Below are 19536 nucleotides of genomic sequence, written 5' to 3'. Positions count from 1 at the left end.
TTCAAATAAATTTTGATTTGGCCCTAAAATATGATCCGTGGCCCCTAGCAGCGTCATTTTTGTGGTCCAAGAAAACAAGGGAGCGATGGATTGGATAATATAATTAATTAGGGGAAGGAATAAAAGATGGAACATTGTGATAAAAAGGCGAACGCGTGGTTGTCATGGTTCACAAAGGCAGAGCAATGTTGCTGCAAATCACGTCCATCATGCACTCATGCAGTTGGCGTCTCCATCTTCAAAGATCCGACCACTAGGCGATGGACACGCCACACGGTTACTTTGCTTCCTTTTCTTTGAATCCTTGAACTTGTCCCGCCCTATCTCTATGAGCACCTGTTTTTTAAATGCCCACTAGCTCGATGGCTATCCTCAAATGTGATATACTTGGAACATGGAATCGACCAGTCTCATCTCCAGGACTCGCAACAAATACAAGGATGAAATCAATTACAAATACCATAAGGAGCACCCTTATAGGGACATCATTCAAAATGCTTGCAATCTCATCCATAGAGATTGGTCTATTTTTATAAATTTTGTTTCTAGGGACGTCATTAGTCATGCCCATTTTTTTGTTAGCGAAGCTCATTTTATGGAGAGTTCATTTTGTTTCTTTGATCATCCCTCACCTAATATTACTTTAGGAGGCGTGTGATGATTGAATCAATTCTCTTCAGTCTTGTATTTACTTTATTGTACTGTCCTTCTTGATGATTGTTAAATGAAATTCAGTTTCCATTCAAAAAAGAATATCAATTACAAATACTGTTGCCGGTCCATCACTGTATGGGCCTCACTTCCGTTTCATCTGGACATCCAACTCGACCAACACTTTGATGCTGTTCAAGCTTATTAATGGTAACGATGTTTCCTCTCACGACTCACTTCGTTATCAAACGATAACGTTTTAACAATCAGCATGAGGAAAACCTGGGGAAATCATTCGGCCATCGTAAAATAGCTGTCACATGACACTCCGCGTAAAACAGATCATATGCATTTTTTTAAATGAATGGTCACGTATTTCACTGAAATTGATGATTATGTTCTGTGCTGCAATGAAAATGATGATATATAAAATTGGAAAACATACCTTGTGAGTTCTTACATTTTATTTAAAATTTATTCTAAATTTTTGTATTTTTTTTAATAATCTAAGATTTTATATTTTTGTCTTTTGATATTCTGGTTTCTGTAATATCATTGGTAGAGTGAATTAAAATATTAAAAAAATGAAAATTTATAATAAAATTTAAACAAAATACAAAAATTTAAAGCTATGTCGTTGCGGGAGCGGTAGATGGAAAAATCCTGAAATATATAAAGGATACAAGCGGATTGGACATCACAGTGGCGTAGCTGATAAGGCTCGTCGGCTAGGATAGGCTAATACTGCCACGAGCCGTCGGGAAAAGGTTTCATGGGCTCTTCTTGCGGTGTCAAATCACTTTCTTCAGCATCTGCAAACTTTTCTTTTTCTGTTTTCTGCTCACTCTCTGATTTATTTATTTTTTTATCCTCTCAAGTCTCTGCAATTTTTCTCATGCAAATTACTCATTATGTACAGTTGACCCTGGATGAAGTCGACATGGAGTTTTCCTTCTGTATGCTTGACATTGACTTTCGTTCGCCTAGGTTTTGCCATCAATCCCACTTTTCCTTGATTGATAAATTATGTGGCCATAATATTTCAGTTATAGCTTCAGATTTGCCGTATTTCACGACATTATTCTGTGTTAGGCAGACGCCTGGATAAGAAACGAGACGAAGCATTACGCAATTACCTTGCGGACAAAGAGATGCGTTATTTTATTCGTCGATTTGAAGGAGTGAAATTAATCGGAAAAGATGATAGGCATTTTGTAGGGTTTTTGAGTGTGGGGTTAGCTTTCGTTTTCAGTATATTCCTGGCAGGGATCAGTTAATGTTTGATTTTTTTAAAACCAATAATGCCGAAAAAAGAAACAACTTTTTTATGGTCTCGTTCCATTAATGAGCAGAGAGCAACGCATGCTGGTGAATAGATGGATGCGAACCTAACGCTGCAAAACCCTGCAATGGATGGAAGCATCTAATGCAAACACCACAAACATATACCTGCAATATATATATATATATATAATAAGGATAAGGATAAGAATATGAGATGACAAGTGGAGGGCAGGGGATTATACAGAGGGAGGAGCCAAAAGATAGTTTGGAGAAAATCTATCCACGGATGAGGCTTTGAGTGAATGGGGAGCATGAATGTGGAATTTTTCACTATTTTGGAAGACGTAGAGAGGGTAGGGAAGTCCCTTGGGAGAGGTCGTGCCGATGATATTGCCCATAAAAGGCAGGCCTCACATTCACATCAGCCTATACATCAGTAGGCATACAAGAGCCACATTTTGTGACAGTGACTGGAATCTAGAGAGACTGATGAGTTGTGATGAGATGATCTGGATCAAAAGCAAAAAATGATACATCGTCGTGTATAATATTTTAAAAAGAAACGAAAGAATTAAAGGCCGAAGGAACGCTGTGGGAGAGAGAATCTGGGGGTGATTGTGACAGGACGTGGAAGCACAGATATTGACAATACAGGTCAGGCCGAGGGAGAGAGAGAAGGAGAGTTGGGAGATATTAAGTTAAAGAAGGATGGAGGGGGATGTAGGGGCACAGCTACGTAGATATTGGATAGATCAACGAAGAGTAGGGGGGATCAGGAGATGGATTCATCAGATACAAAATGAATGAAGCTATGATACAGACATGATACTTATAGAATAATGTTTATATATTGTATATGATTATATATTTTTTTTAATTTTATTTAAAAATTATTTTTATCAATTTTATTAATATTAATATAATAAAAATATAAAAAATAAAAGTGAACAAAATTTTAAACGTAATCTTTAAATAAAAAATAATTTAATTATATAATATTTTTATTTTTATTTTTCTTTCTTTCTTTTTAAGAGTAATTTAAAAATTTTAATTTAAAATAAAATAATTTTATTAATAAATAATTTATAAAATAGTTCAAATTATGTTTTTAAAAAATGATTTATATACTGAATTGGAGGAGCATGTGTGTGTGCACTTTTTTTTTTTTTTTTTTTTTCTGAAGGGAAGGATATGGACCTATAAGGTTGGTGGCCTGGTGCTTAGATCTTGTTTGGATTTTGTCATCTCACGTGATCCCATTGCCTACCTCGCTCATTTATTGCTTTTGCTTTCCACTCGCATCTGGCTGGACGCTAGACCAGACATTTCTTTTTTCAATAAAAAATATATGATTTTTTTTTTAAGATTAATAGCCGCATCGCGTTATTCTTTGAAAATTTTACATTTGTCATTTTCAATTAAAAATCTTAGGATAAGTATATAAAACATGTACGCTTAAAAATCTTACAGCACATCCCACATTCCGCTCATAAATTTAATTTAATAGAGTAAATGATGGCGCAGTACGCAATATATTTAATTATTTATATGTCAGATATTGTGGGGGCCAAATCCCAAATGGTTAACAAGGCCACGGCTTCTTCATCAAATTTTATTCCCCGTAATTGCTCTAGCCAAGCACGTAAAATGTACTAAATGTCCTCAGGTAAGAAAAATCTTATAGTTTCAAATTTCTTTTCCCTTTTTATGAGCCGTCCACGGTTAACTCGAGCGCCGTAACATTGAGAATTGAGATGGAGGGTGGATGGAGGATTTAAACTTCATTGACATAATTTAAAAAATCCACTTACGGTTACGCCATCTAATCTTAGATGAAATAAATTAGAGAGATAAGATAGCTAAGTTCTGCGGGTCACATAATTTACAAATACGAGCGGTGATGTCTTCTCTCGCGGCATTCTTGCTAGAAAGTAGAAACATTTCTTCCAGATTTTCAAAATCAAATTGTATATACTGGGAACAAAAAATAGACCCTCGTCCCTGTCACGCGCTCGGCTGTCAAGTTCAACCTGATCCATCCACGACGAGTTAATTAGGTGAACAACCTGGGATCATATGTTCCCTGGTCCGTGACCACCATGTCTTTGACCAAATTAATGTTACAAATCTTGAACAACTTTTTCCAAATGCTGAGGTTCATTACCCCTCGAGATCCACTTTGATCCCTTCCTTTCATAAACGCGCATATCCTCGTGAAGCAAATGAGAGAGAAAATTATAAAGATCACAGCTGACTACTAAATTATCATCATGAGATTGCCCAAAAATATTACTATATTTTACCGAACGGGTAGATGTGCACCGATACGCCATGCATGGCCAACTCCGCCGTTGTGCGGATTGGATGTATTAATCAGGGCGTTGATTCCCTAATCTGACTCCATAGGAGCAGTGGAAGTGACGTGAGAGAGGCATTAAAATAAAAAAAAAACGGTAACAAAAGAAAAGGAGGAAGATGCATGGCACCAGGCCACCAACCAAGTGTAGCCACAAATGCAGCTCGTTGAAAAGGTCGATGAAAGTGAGCCAACACAGCTAGTCCTTTGCCAAAGGATCGTACCCACTGATGTGTGTGTGTGTGTTTTTTTTAAAAGGTGTTTAATACATAGTGCCTGTCGTGGATACACTGATCATTTCATTATAATTACCCAGGCATTCACCTCCCACCTCTGTGCACGCACCAATATATACAGAGTCTCTCTTTTCATGTCTCTGTTTATTTTCCCGCCTGTCATGATGATATCTGGTTTTCTTTTCTTTGTTTTTTTTTTTTGGGCCCAGGCAAACACGCACAAGGATATTGGAGTCCACCATTCATGCGAAGCTCCAAGACGAAATGATTTTGTGTTTGAAAATGTGTCGCCATGCAAAACATTCCCCATACTTCCCCCTCCCTCGAGAGTCTCGATTCCCCATTGGTATTGCTCATCGTGGAATTTTTGCCTTCGTGCCACCATTACATGCCCATCCCCGACATGTCCAAAAGTTGACCCCCCCACCAGTTCACTCACTTTGACCGGTTATCACGACCAGCACTCCCCCCCTAATTACAGTGTTCACTGATTAGGCCCAGAATAATCAGAGCCACACGATAATATTAAGTAATGTTGCATTGCACTCACCCCATACATGCAAGCTTTCAAATTGTTCTAGACAACTAAAAAATCATAACGTCTTTTAGATAGTTTGTTATTTTTTACTCTACAATATTAGAAAAATTGCAGAAGACATTATACTTCTATTGATAACAATTATGTTAATAAAACAAACTATTCTCCCACATTTTTTTCAACAATTAATATATATTTTTTAAAATAATGAATCGACTATTTTTTTATTTTTTATTTTCAAAACTTATTTTAAAAAAATTATCCTATCGAACTGTTTTAAGAGCGTAGAGATAGAAAACAAAACCAAAAACACATTGTTAATGCGTTGGGCAAAAGAAGAGCAACAGCTGATGAGATTTGCCAGTAACATATGGGTTCAGCTAGGATGAGATTAGAGATTACTCCTTCCTATCTAAAATATAAGCAATTTTTTTAAAAAAATATATACACCAATAAACTAATCATTCTCATAAAAATATTTATTGTTTTTCCTTTTTTTACTCCCAATCATAATTACCAATATACTTTATGATAAGTGAGATACTTCCTTCATTTCAAATTATAAGACATTTTCAAAAAAGATTCAACATGTCATAAATATAAAATATTTTAATAAAAATAAGGTTTTACCAATAATACTTTTTCATATATTATCTCTAATATTTTTTCATCAATAAAGTACTAAATAAATAATATTTTTAAAATTTTATATTGTTGCCTTGAGTTTTATTAATATGTAAAATTTTATTTAAAGTTATCTTATAATTTAAAAGTTAAAATGAAGGGAGTATAAATTTGTATCAGGATCTAAGTTAATAATTATAAGAGAGATAAAAAAATTACATGTATTAAATTATTTATATTTTGAATTGAGATTGATTGAGAATAAATGTTTGTATTTTATATGGGAAGGAGTAGGGCTGTGCAAAATTTCTCCAATTTGATTTGACCTAATTCAACTCGAGATGGTTTTATTTTATTCAGTCCTTATAAACACTGGTCCTTCAGGATCAAAAAAATTAAAAAGACCAGACTATTTTTTTTGGTTGGACTGAACAAGAGATTGAGCATTTAGACTACTTGGTCCAATCAAGTTCTATTGATTTATTTAATATAATTATAATTAATTTATTTTTTATAAATACTTCAAGTGTAATTGACACTAAAGAGATGATTGCATGAAAATTTTTTCAGTATTTCTAAATTATTATTATAATATAGTGTTGTTAAAATTTATTGAGTGTTATTTTTATTAAAATTATAAATTTAAAATATTTAGAATGTAACTGAAATATTTCTTTCTTGTTATTAAAAATTATTTTAAATTTATTGTGGTTATAAGTAATTTTATTATTTTAATTAAGTTCATTAGATTAAATGAATTTTGTCTCTCGTAGAAAAAAATAATAACTAATTTAATATTAAACTAACAGGATGAGTTTTTTAATTTTATGAATAAAGTACATTTGTTAATTTTAAAGTTATCATTAAATAAAATCAGATTAAGAGTTGCCAAATCTAATTTAAAAAAAAAATAAATTTTGAGTGAGGTTAAAATTTAACACCGTCCATTCTTCTTCGTAACCTTAGAAGAAGTATGACAGAATAACATTAGAAAAAGATAAGGAAGTTAGAATGGTATTATTATATTATATTTAATAACAAGCGAGTGTTTATTTGAGAGGCTTTTGGTGGATGATTGTGGGGGAAGGCCCACTGATAACTTTTTTGTCGGGAAGCAGGTGTTGACTACTCACTCAGGCGCCAAAGAAAAAGCGCTGCCCTCTTCTCTCTTTTCTTCTCCTTCACTCTCTCACCAGTCTCACGCTCTCTGTCTTGCGCGTCTCTTCACTTCCCACTCCCCTTCTCCATTTCTTCCATTTTTCTCTTTTTTTTATATATACTAAATTATCAGCCGCTTGCTTTCCGATTTCTTTATAAATCCAGCACGTGTACGTCACTCGTATTGTTTATCTATCTTCTTCTGAATTTTCAATAAAAATATAGATTACATTATTTTTAAATTTAATTATCATCTCCTCTTCATGTTTTCTTGTTCTAAAATTCTCATTGCCTGAAAATTACACACCTATTAATAATAACAAATAACCTGTCTTCAAAGTAGTATGTACTGCTAATAAAAATTATACTCTCTCCATGCTAAATTATTCCCTCAATCCTATTTATAAATTATTTTTAATATATTTTACTACAATAAACAAAGTATTAAATTTTATTAATTTTGTCTTTAAATTTAACAAGTCATCATTTTTATTTCCTAATAAAAATAAAAAAATTTAATAATTTTTTCAGGCATTTGAAAAGAGTATAAAGGTAAAAATATATTTAAAATATAGTGAAATGTTTTATAAATATCATTAAAATTAAATTTTTCTCTCTATAATTTTAAAAATATCATGTTCTTATAATACAGAGTGAATATAAGGCTGGGGACTAAGATACCCCTCGCACAAATGTTGTTGGTAAGGACAAGAATGACTAAATAATATGGTTGTTGTCAGCTGAAGCCTTGAGGTAATAAAAGTCGCGATTGAGACCCCACGAGTCCCTCTCTCGTCAACTAAAAAACAAAAAATGGTATATCACTGACATCTTTATCGTGATTTCGATCTCCGATTTTCATTTTTTATGCAATTGTGTGATTAAGTTGACTAAAAATAAGTGTCTCGTCCCAAACATACTTTGATGTGACTGTCCCTCATGTATTACCCGCGTAATGCGCTGTAGAAACAGATGATATAACAAATGTATTACATGTCTTGCAAAATTTCATTTCAATTGCCATGGAAGCGCGATTTGATCTCAGACGTATATAACAGTTATATAAAATAATCACTATATAATTTATAGATTTTTACAGCTTTTGAAATAAAAAATTGTTATATGATCTCTGTCTTTTTTATTTTTTATAAATTATTCAACAATTTTTTTAAAATAGCCGTTAAATAGTTTGTGAAATTATACAGTAGTTTCTTCCATTTACCTCTTATGTGTATGTATATATATATTTTAAAATTTTTAACTTAGAGATTATTTACCGGTTATTTGAAATAATTGCTGAGCAGTCTCATTTAAAATTTTTTCACATTCCAAAATTTTTACTGGTGTTACGTTAAAAAAAAAAAAATCAAACTATTTTCTTCTGCGAACCTTTTCCATTTCCCACAAAACCACCTCCATTGCTCATGAAAGGCAACTTTCAGACGAACCTAGTTGAAGAGCTTCCTTCGCCTTCGCCATTCTTCAACATGGGTTTTTTAGTTGATTTTTTTGGGGTTTTCATCCTTGGCGGCTGTTGGTGTCGATTGGTGACTTCTTGTCTTATTCCCCAATCACTGAGTGTTAACTTGGTGGTTTTTTCTCTAATCTCCTTCCATTATCAATTTTGCTGGGTTTTGTTTGGTTCTTTGAAAATGCATGATGTATATATGTGACCATCTTCTTCCATTGTTGTGCTGCTTTGTCTCTCTATTTTTTTATATAAAATGATATATTTAAAATTTTAAACCTTAGTTTTGATTAAATTTTGTATAAAATGATACATTTAAAAATTTAAACCTTAGTTTTATTAATTTTTTATTTATATGTTGAATTTACTGATAGAATGAATTGATAGAATCTAATCTCCCAATGTCACAATGTATATGATTTGACAGCGTTGAGGTGAACTTTGCTCTGCATGATGGAGTTTTTCTCATATTGAGTTGTCCTCTAAGTTATTAGTTCTTGAATTTTGAATTATAAAGATGTTTTTTCTATTTGCCTCGAATTGAGATGATATTGAGTTGTTGTATTTGATTGCATTCTTTGAAAATGCTGTTATGGTATTAATTGTTGTCTATTTAGGAAAACATGCCATTATTATGCTTGAAAAAATTTATTTTTTGATTGTCATGCTGTCATTTTTTTAAAATAATTGGTTCTGCATATGTTTAAGGTATTTTTTTTAAAATGGTATAAAGATAAGGCATAAGGCACTGAATCGCTAATGACATTTACTTTTTAGATAACTAACACTGAATTGACATGACAGACAATAGATAAATGTCTGCTGGGTGTATATTTGAAGAACACTGAGATGAGATTCAAGAATTTATTTAAGTTCGCATGAGTGTATGCCAAAATGTCCTCATTTAAAATGTAATTTTGTGAGGTATCACCTTGATCAAAGTCATAAGTGTTTGACATTACATGAGGCAACACTGGATGAAATTAATTGTAACTGTCATTTCCCTAATGCCGACATAAGTACATATGTGATCAACCTTCTTGAATAGTGGGAGATGACTTGGAAGAGGCACTCAATTTTTTTAGAAATGTTAGCAAAGTTAAATAGTGATGCAGAAATGTGTTTATATAATAATTGTGAATATATAACATTGTTTACAATATTAAAATTCTACAGTTTGGAAATAAGATATGAGTAAAGTGACTCAGGTTTCACTAAATATTTTTTTATCATTCAAAAAATACTGTCAAAATAAATTTCAACCCGAGTGCATCAAGCAAAACAAGTGTGATGCATTGGTAGCCTTATGTCATGAAAGAGATTTTGTTGGTTTGTTAGGAGAGGGGCGGGAAGGGAAGTGAGAAAGGAAAGAACAGAAAGTAGAAATAACATTTGAAAACAGATGGAGTGAGGGTTGCAGAGAGTGGGGCAGAATGGTTGGGAGTACTGTACGAAGTGACCGGAGGTGGCAGATGTATTTGCAGCCCGTCAAATCCATTCCTTCTTAATTTCCAAAGCAAATTAGTTTTTGGCTACCTCCCTCACGCTGGCTCTTATCATCTCTCTGACCCTTTCCTTTCCTCTCACACCCTATTGGTTATTTCTATCCCCACTAGATTTACAGTACTTTCTTCTTTTCTACAAACTTATATACCGATAAAGTTATTTAACTCTGTATTTAATGCTTTGAGGTCGTTCTTTTGCTCTCGCTGGAAAGAGTCCTCGTGGACTTCGAGGTGTTTTTTTATTTGGGGTTATGCTGATTCTGGGTTTATGGTAGGGTTTAAGCAAAAGTTAAGTGGGAGAGGGAGGCGATAAAAAGGGCAGCCCAAAATTTTAAAAGAAAAAACAAAAGAAAAAGCAAAAGGCGTGGTCTTTCTCATATACACAGATCCCTATGGGAATGAAGTGGGTGCGTTGCTTGCTGGGAATTCATTCTTTTTGCTCAGTTTAAAGAGACTGGATTTGTTGGCTTCGGGGGGAAGAGATCGACACGCAGATTTTTTGTGATGAGAAGTGCACAGAAGATACAACCAAGAGAGTGTGTGTATGGTTCGTTGAGAAATTTGCTGTAGCCAACAAAAGCCAAAACCCCGGTCGTTCTCTCATATATGCAGGAGGCAAAGAGGTTTTCGTTATGATTAGTTTATTTGGTGCCCAATGATTGACTTGCCTTGCTGCGAGAGACACTGCTAAAAAAGTTCGAACCTTGAGAATAAGAAAGAAAAGGGAAAAGACACGGGGTAGGAGGGAGAGAGAGGGAGAGAGAGAGAGAGAGACCGAGTGAGGCGTGAAGAAGATGAAGTCCATCAATGACAGCAGGAGCAACGATGGGAGTGGGAATAATAATAGTAATGGTCAAAACTGGTTGGGGTTTTCTCTGTCACCCCACATGAAAATGGAGGTTACTTCTGGCCCACCCCTTCATCATCACGATTATCATCAGTATCATCATCAACCTCAAGCTTCTACTGCTGCTGTTTCTAGCTCTGTTCCGACAACCTTCTGTCTGTCACCTTCTCAGCTCAGCAGTTACGGGATATGTTATGGTGCGGCGGAGAACCCAGGCTATCATTCTCCATTGACCGCCATGCCTCTCAAGTCCGATGGCTCGCTTTGTATAATGGAAGCCCTGTCTCGATCACCAACTCAAGGTATAGTCTCTATTATTAAATTTTTTCTATAAACGTTTATTTTTCCCTTCAAGTCAAGAATAAACTCTAACGTGCGTCCAAAAGTTGTTAACTTTTTAAGATTAGTTTTATAGCACTTTAATTATAATCTTGCGGCTCTATTTTGTAAGTGATGATGCCGAATTCGTCTCCGAAACTGGAGGACTTTCTAGGTGGTGCAACTATGGGGACTCATGATGCAATGGCTCTGAGCCTCGACAGCATCTACTATGGCAACCAGGCTGCACAGGCTCAATCCCATAGAGACCATTCTCTTGATTTTCTTTCGGAGCCTTTCAGACAGCAAGACCCCATATCTGTCCAGTCACATCCTTATTATTCTGGAGCTGCTTGCCATGCTGTTTATCCATCACCATTGGAGCAACAAAGCAAGGACCCCCAATTGCAACCAATGTCCGAGGAAGGCATGACTTGCCTGAAAAACTGGGTGGCTTCCGGCAGGGACTATTCTGCTCAACAAGGTTTGGAGGAGAAGAAAAATGGAACCTTAGAAAATGACAGTGGAGCTTCTGGGTCCGTTGGTAAAGTTGGGTGTGGAGATTTACAGTCCCTTAGTTTATCCGTGAGCCCTGGCTCACAATCTAGCTGTGTAAATGCTCCACAGCGGATTTCCCCCTCTTCGACTGACGTGGTGGCAATGGAAGCCAAGAAGAGAGGGCCAGGGAAGTTGGGCCAGAAACAGCCGGTGCACAGGAAATCGATCGACACTTTTGGCCAAAGAACGTCTCAGTACCGAGGCGTCACAAGGTTGGTTCATCTCTCAATCTTGTTTAATCCGTTGATAGGGATTTTAACTTTCTGTCACTTAATAAAATCCTCTCATGGTTGGGTGGGTAATAGCTGTGAATCGTTGTGTATCAGGCACAGATGGACCGGTAGATATGAAGCGCATTTATGGGATAACAGTTGTAAGAAGGAAGGGCAGACCAGGAAAGGAAGACAAGGTTAGTGAGACAATGGAAGTCGTGGACATTACTGTGTTTGGATTTTTGAAGTATTATATTTCTACTGCAAATTTTTGGTCCCCTCGACTCATAACTGTGTCACCAACTCTTGTCTCTCATGTTCACTGATGGGGATGATGATCAATCGAATGTTTCATCTTTGCAGTTTATTTGGGTAAGTCCTTCCTGCGGATTCTGAGAATTATTACGGTCATGTAAATGTTAACCGCTGAGTGTTTTGTTTCGCCTTTGAAACTCAGGGGGCTATGATATGGAAGAGAAAGCTGCAAGAGCCTATGATCTTGCTGCCCTCAAGTACTGGGGAGCCTCAACCCATATTAACTTTCCGGTAAATATTTGATATTTGATGTCTAATGTTTTTCAATCAATCTGATCGCGCTTTCTTGATTGGAATAGGGAATCTCAGTTTTTTTATTTTCTCTGGCAGTTGGAAAATTACCAGGTTGAACTTGAAGAAATGAAGAACATGAGCAGGCAAGAATACGTTGCCCACTTGAGAAGGTACTACAGATACTGATGTAGAGGTTTTTCAAATTAAAATGGCTTAATATATTATTATCTTACGGAGGATAATGAGCAAAGCTCCTGTTGCTTTGCAGAAAAAGCAGTGGTTTTTCCAGAGGGGCTTCAATGTATAGAGGAGTGACGAGGTTGCCTGGATTCTGCTGCCACTTTTTCTCGCGAATGAGGAATAACTAGTTGATTTGTGCTTAAATTTCACTCTTTGTTATTTTGCAGGCACCATCAACATGGAAGATGGCAAGCAAGGATAGGTAGAGTTGCAGGAAACAAGGACCTCTATCTGGGAACATTCAGTACGTCTTTGCGTATTTTCAATATCAACCCATCTGCTATTAAATTCGTCAAGAATATTGTAGTATTTGTGCCAAAGAATATGTTTGTGTTATGCGCCAGCGTGCTTTAAAGTGGTGACCCTGGACCTGTTTCTTATGTTGTCATTTCTACTTCATTGCCTCTTTCGCCAGACACTTGTGACTGCCGATGCTTTTTATAAGGCTGACCACATGCACCTCCTTTGAGAGAGATTTACCAGTTACTTTTCTAAGGCTGTTTTTTTTTTTTCCCGATACCATGACAAAGAATTACAAAAAGGGGTATCTCAACCCCAACTATGGCCTCGCAAAAGTGAAAGCTTTTGAAAATTCTTTTGTTTCGTTTCGTTTCGTTTTTTTTTTGGGAATATTTTTGCTGAATTTTGTCTCTCAGGCACTCAGGAGGAAGCAGCTGAAGCGTATGACATAGCTGCAATCAAGTTTCGAGGCGTGAATGCAGTTACTAACTTCGACATATCAAGATACGATGTGGAAAGGATCATGGCGAGCAACACCCTTCTCGCTGGTGAGCTGGCTCGACGAAACAAAGATAGCGAGCCAAGAATAGAAGCCATGGAGTACAATGTAGCCTCGAACCAGAGCAATGGGGTAGCGGTTCAAGCTCAAAGGAACGACAACGGCAACGGCTCGGAGTGGAAAATGTATCATCCAAACAGCTGTGAGCAGAAAACCGTGAACTGCGGAAATTACAGGAATTCAGCCATATCTGTGGCCCTACAGGATCTCATTGGGATTGACTCAGAAAGCTCGGGTCAGGCCATGCTGGAGGACACTACCAAGATAGGCACTCATTTTTCAAACCCAACCTCGCTGGTCACGAGTCTGAGCAGCTCAAGAGAGGGAAGCCCGGATAAAACTGGTCCCACCATTCTGTTTCCAAAGCCTCCTCCAATGGCTTCAAAGATTGTTGGCCCCATAGGTAGTGGAGTTAGCTCGTGGTTCCCTTCAGCAGCTTCTCAAACGTTGAGGCCAGCTCCTGCTCTTTCGATGTCTCACTTGCCAGTTTTTGCAGCTTGGAACGATGGTTGAATTCTGCATGATAATAATGATGATGATGCAAGAAAGAAAAAACATTGATGGCGGAAAAAGGTGAATGAATGTTTGTTCTCAAAGTCGTTAGTGGAGGAATTTGGGGGATTAACGACAGATGGGTAGGGACCATTTATCTGTCATCTGTCTGTAACCAAAGTGTAAAAGCCTTTTTTTTTTTTTTAAAATATTGGAATGGGGGATAATATGCAGATTTGAGGGAAAAAGGTGTCATTTATTAGGGAGGCGGCCTAATGATTTAATTTTGTGAAATGATGTTAGCAATATGGAAGTGCAGCCCTTGCATTATTGATCCTGGCTTTTTTTTTTTGTGAAGTTGCTGTTCAACTAGCTCCAGCTAAGTACAGGAACCAGCTCGGTATGTTTCCCTAATAATGCAAAAGGGCTTTCTCCATTGACCACACCACATCGTTTTGTTGCCAATACTTAGTTCCTCCGTCTGCATAACGCAATCATGGTCATTAACCTTTCTCGCGAGGCAACGAAGACTCTATTCCCTCATTATTTATAAAAGCGAGTGCTTGCGGAGATTCTTGCATGAAAGGTTCTGGCTGGCTTAGTTGTCATAATTAGTAGGGGACACCACCAAAATCTTATTTATGCAAAAGCTGTTATGGAGGGTTAAAATTTGCCATCTTTTTTAGTCATAAGCTCCACTTCGCCTATTCCAAAGAGAGATTGGGGGGTCATAAAGTGATCCCATGTCCTGGTGCGTGGTGCGTATGCTTTAGCGATTAGAGCATTGGGACAACTACAGTAACATCCTGTTATGGAGTGATATCCCACGTGTGCGCCCCTCGCGTTTTGTAAAACTTTAATCACTGGCCATTATAATTACATAGGACGACAACGAGGAATTAATGCCGGAAAAGCTGGGAATGGTTCCGAGCTGAAGTTGGTAATAGCTGTTTCTCTGTATCATGTCTAAATATTAATTGCGACTTCGCACCATATAATCTCAATTATTTTACTACCACGTCGTGATTCTGTAGCAGCAGAAGATGAAAACGACAGGTTCTACCGAGCGATCTGTATACAAGGCATCCAGCTGCCGCCTCTGTGCTTCATTTTCCTTTTCTCTTTTAAAAATGCCGTCTCAACCAATAGTGTGGTGATTTAAAAACTCTGATAGTCCTTGGTCCAACAGGGGAATTAGGTATAAATACAGTGAATAGTACTCGATTCACCGAAGGAAGAAAGTGAGCTCAAATAATGGTGGCAGGTATTGAAGTCCCTAGTGAGGCCAATAGTGATCGAGGTCATTAATTAAATGTTGTCCTGGATAAAAGCAACAAGTTTATGTACTGTTTTACTTGCATGAGATTAATAATTGTGCCTGGGACATATAACCCGGACTTACGTTTAATGAAAACTGAAAAGGAAATCATGTGAGAGAAAAAAGTATCGTATCTTTGAATTTACCCCTTGAATGTTGAAATTCAAAGTTCCGCATGAAAAAAAAAAAAAGGAACAAAGCATAAAGGAAAAAAAAAACAAAAGAAAAGAATCCCTCCCATTATAAGATTTTTTGGTTGATTTGTTGTGTAGAAAACTAGCATACATGGCCTTCCATGAAAACGGTGCTTATTTTTTGGACGAGGAAAAAGCGAGCATATCAAAAGGCGAAACACAAGAAGAAGCAGATTGCATGACAAACAAAAGGCCATGCTATAATGAGATGGATGGTCAAAAAGCGAGCAATTTCTCGCGGAAAAAGAAGACAAAGTAAAAGAGAGATCTCAATGTGAACAGAGAGGGAAGATAAAAGTAAGATCGACTTCTAAGGTTTTCCATTCCATCTCCTGAGATTAGTCAACAGATATGATTACAAATGGTCTATCGCGGACAGCTTAAACAAACTAACCCCAACACAAACAAAAGTTGGCACAAAGGAGCGGACAGCTTTATTTTAAAAAAGCAGGATTGCGCATGAGCTGGATCGTCGTGCAAGTTCCATCACAAGTTGAAATCTTGGGCGAGAAAACTTCAGAATTACGTACATACATGTTTAGAGCATTGAAGACACTGAGAGGACCCGACGGCTAGGATAACAAATTAAAGACCGAGCACGTGGTGGTTGAGTTAATTGAATATGATTTAAGCTCCAGCCCGAAGAAATTTTGGACTTGGTTATCAAGATTCAAGAAAATGACAAGGTGCATGGGGGCACATCGGTAAAATCTAAACAAGCGCCTGAGAGGGCAGATAAATCCCAATATTGTTTTTTTTTTTTTTAAAAAGGGGGTCTGGCATGATTGAAGAGAAGCAGGGCTCTGTAGGAACATGTGAAAGAAGGGCCGTTTGAAGTGGGCATTATATGGTTTTGGATTTTGATAAGAGAGAGGGGAAACAGAGCGCGGTGTTATTACTTGGACAGGCCCACACAGTGGAATGCAATGTGAGCAGGCAAATAAGTAGAATATTGCCCGAGTTTCGAAGTTGATGTGGTGAAAGAGTGGGACGGTCCCCACAAAGACAATAGAAAGGACAGAAACAGGGACGGTCCCGGAGAGAGGAAAGAAGGTGCAAGGAGCAAGGTGATGAGATGTGGTGTGGGAGTGGCATAACGGTGGGAGGGAGGGGACCAAAGAAACCTTGTAAATGCGTGGGAGCTGGAATTGAAAGGGAAAGTATAGGGTGGGAGTGCATGTCCCCTACAGGAGAACCATGTTTCGTCCAAGGAGACTTGCTGGGAAGGCAATTTAATCAGCTCTTGGGTCGTTCTCAGGAATCGCAGGTGCATTTGGATACATGACCGGCTTGTTATTTGCTTATTAACACGATGGGTTTTAACCGATGGGGAGGTCAGAGGGGCACGCCTTCTGGGACCTGACATGAAATGGCCGTCGTGTCCTTAATGTGGGCATCACCATTCACCCCCTCCCCCACCACCTTGCCTGTTCTGCTCATTTTAAATTGTTCCGTGTCTCCTATTTCTTGTCCCACCGTCATTTCTCCAGCGCCAAAGAAACCCCCCAACGCCCCTGATTCACCAGTTCTAGTACCTCCGTACTCCTATTACACTATACGCTGACGCTGCTTCTACCATGAATCCAGCCGAAATTTAATTTCCTTTCTTCACTCCTGCCTCCGCCTGTTTTTAGCATAGAGGATGAACCCATCTCAATTTATAACATATTTTTAAATAAAATAATAAAAATTTTTAAATAAATTTTATAAATTTATTTTTTAAAAAAATGGGAATTTCTAAAAATATTTTAAAAAAAAGATATAATGATAAGGTATAATGTCAAATCTCTTTTAAATATAATTTTAAAAAAACGCAGTACATTTCTTTATCATTGACAGGCATCTAGATTTATTAAAAAAAAAACCATGAACTTTTTTTTGGGAAATAAATTGTTGATGAGAATGAAAATTAGCAAGTATTTGAAACTAGCGTTGAGCTGTTAATGAAGTAATTAAACAAAGGGGAGGAGGAATGGCGGGAAGGGGGGGGAGGTGTCAACGTCGCGTATCTAAGTGAGAATCTTGGGGACTTGACAGGAGTCCCTCGTGATGGGGGGCTGGTAGTTCCACGTGGCATTTAACGCCGTCTGGAGTTCCGTCTCCGCCGTCACCCCTCTTCCGTTCCTATTTCAATTTCACAACTTTTCCGTCTGCAGCCCCCTCCCCCGCGCCCCCAATTTTTTTAACTCCCTTATTTTCTGAGTTAGCCTACACGAAATATATAGCCTGGCTGACTGGCTACCGATCAACTAGTACACCTCCGTCCCACCTGCATGCTAGTCACTTTTTAAAAATATAATTTAATTAATTGATAAAATTATTTTATTTCAAATTAAAATTTTTAATAAGAGAGAGAAAATGAAAAATAATATTATATTATTTATTTATCTTTTATTTTTATTTAAAGGTTATATTTAAAATTTTATTTATTTTTATTTTTTATATTTTTATTTTATTGATATTGATGAGATTGATAAAAATAATTTATTAAAAAAATATATTTCTATTTAATTTAAAATATTTCATGTGAAAAATGAGACCACGTGTACGACTAACTTTTTTTCAGTCGCCTGAAAATTGTTTTCTTATGCAAGAAAACATTTATATGTTGTTTGGTGATTCCCACCTGGATAGCAGAGACTCCTAGAAATAGATTGTAACTATAAGCATGTGACAGAACGCCGATGGCAAGATTCGACCTAATGTTCTTCCTGGGCATCCATCCTATTTCTCTGTTATCTTCATTTCATATCTAAACATATTGTAATAATTTATAATTTCCAAACATTCCAATTTAGATGCAACTAATCTTTGTTTCGAAGACGGTGTAAATATAAAATACTTTACTTTCAAAGAATTTAAATGAATTATGTTCATCCTTACTTTATCCGATTTTAATTTCCTGAAATCTGGACCCACGGGCCTCGTCTATGATACCGTTTTCTCACGGACTTGTCAGCGACATGGGCCTCGACGGACTCTGGCTATGGGCCTTTCACTCTGCAATCCCCCTCTTTATATATATATATATATAAAGCCGCCCCTAACTCCAGTTTTTACATCCCAACTCCCACTCTGGCCCTGGCCCTGGCCCATAAAATCACCCATACAAATCCATTCCAGGATCAGTGAGAAGACAACAAATTGATAAATAACTCTATTTTTGCATATAATAATATTATTATTAAAAATAAACCACATACACATTCTGTTTTCTAATATAAGAGAGATTACACAATATTTTTATTACGAGCAAAACTACAAATTTCAAGCATTAATTACATTTCTCTCAAATTATCGATATTATCATTAAATTACAAAAAAGTAAAATTAATTACATAGGTATTTTAGTCTAAATATTTTAATTTCAAATATACTAAGTATTAAGATTAATTAATTTTCTTAACCTTTATGAGTTTATTGAAATTCAATTACATTTTAATTCATTTATTTTAAAGAGAATCACGGCACTTAATCTTTTTTTTTTTAAATAGAAAACACGCGAAACTATCAGCTGGAAATCAGATAAGAAGTTAAAACACGGAATACTTACATGATAATAATCAATGAAAGAGATCGAGTAATGAGAAACACCATTCACAATCTATAAATAGTGATACCACTTGTCACACACACACACACACACATATTTACATTCTTGCTACAATATTTTTATATTTTGCATTAAAAATTTGATCATGACACTGATATTATCTAGGGCCTGCTTGGTTGTTAGAAATTACAGGAACAGAATGAAATGCCATGCTAAAAATAAAATGGACTAAAATGATAATGGCTATATACAGTTTTGTGTAAAGACAATAAGGTAATAGAAAAGCGAGGATGAGGAAGGACATGTATAAGATTATTAATCTAGATCCAAAATTTTTATGGAACGATAATTATCGCGGAAGAGATTATTCCTCCAGTTATGGCTAACAGAATATGATTGTATCGTAATAAAATGACAAGGAATGTGCTTATATTAAAATATATCATCACTTCATCAGAAAAAATGAGTGAACCATAAAATGCGTGGCATTTCTCTGAGAAGAATGATAAATAATAATTTTATATATTCTTATTTTTTTAATTTAAACTTTTAAATATTTATTTGAGGTTAATTGAGTTTAATTAGATGTTATTTGATTTTATTAACTAATATTCAGTTTTAGGATTTCAACTATCT

At 36.1% G+C, this 19536-nt stretch overlaps 1 protein-coding gene across 3 annotated transcripts; it reads left to right on the top strand.

Annotated features, from left to right (window-relative positions):
- The first annotated feature begins 9730 nt into the window (after nucleotides 1-9730).
- Nucleotides 9731-14033, top strand: LOC129304263 (AP2-like ethylene-responsive transcription factor CRL5). Of its 3 annotated transcripts, none has more exons than XM_054943964.1 (9): nucleotides 9731-10969; nucleotides 11161-11755; nucleotides 11870-11952; nucleotides 12119-12127; nucleotides 12213-12301; nucleotides 12401-12474; nucleotides 12573-12623; nucleotides 12712-12788; nucleotides 13201-14033. In XM_054943964.1, the coding sequence occupies exons 1-9, from the start codon at nucleotides 10615-10617 to the stop codon at nucleotides 13854-13856; spliced, it is 1989 nt and encodes a 662-aa protein (XP_054799939.1). In that variant the 5' UTR covers nucleotides 9731-10614; the 3' UTR covers nucleotides 13857-14033. The 3 variants fall into 3 exon arrangements, with proteins under 3 accessions (XP_054799939.1, XP_054799937.1, XP_054799938.1); XM_054943962.1 differs by having other exon boundaries at nucleotides 9733-10969; nucleotides 11119-11755; XM_054943963.1 differs by lacking the exon at nucleotides 12119-12127 and having other exon boundaries at nucleotides 9733-10969; nucleotides 11119-11755.
- The last annotated feature ends 5503 nt before the right edge of the window (nucleotides 14034-19536 follow it).

Source organism: Prosopis cineraria, unplaced genomic scaffold, assembly GCF_029017545.1.
Source record: "Prosopis cineraria cultivar Desert tree isolate PC_DT_omini unplaced genomic scaffold, ASM2901754v1 PC2, whole genome shotgun sequence".
NCBI lineage: Eukaryota > Viridiplantae > Streptophyta > Magnoliopsida > Fabales > Fabaceae > Prosopis > Prosopis cineraria.
The sequence above is the reverse complement of the archived record's forward strand: the minus strand, read 5'-3'. Positions and strand labels throughout refer to the sequence as shown.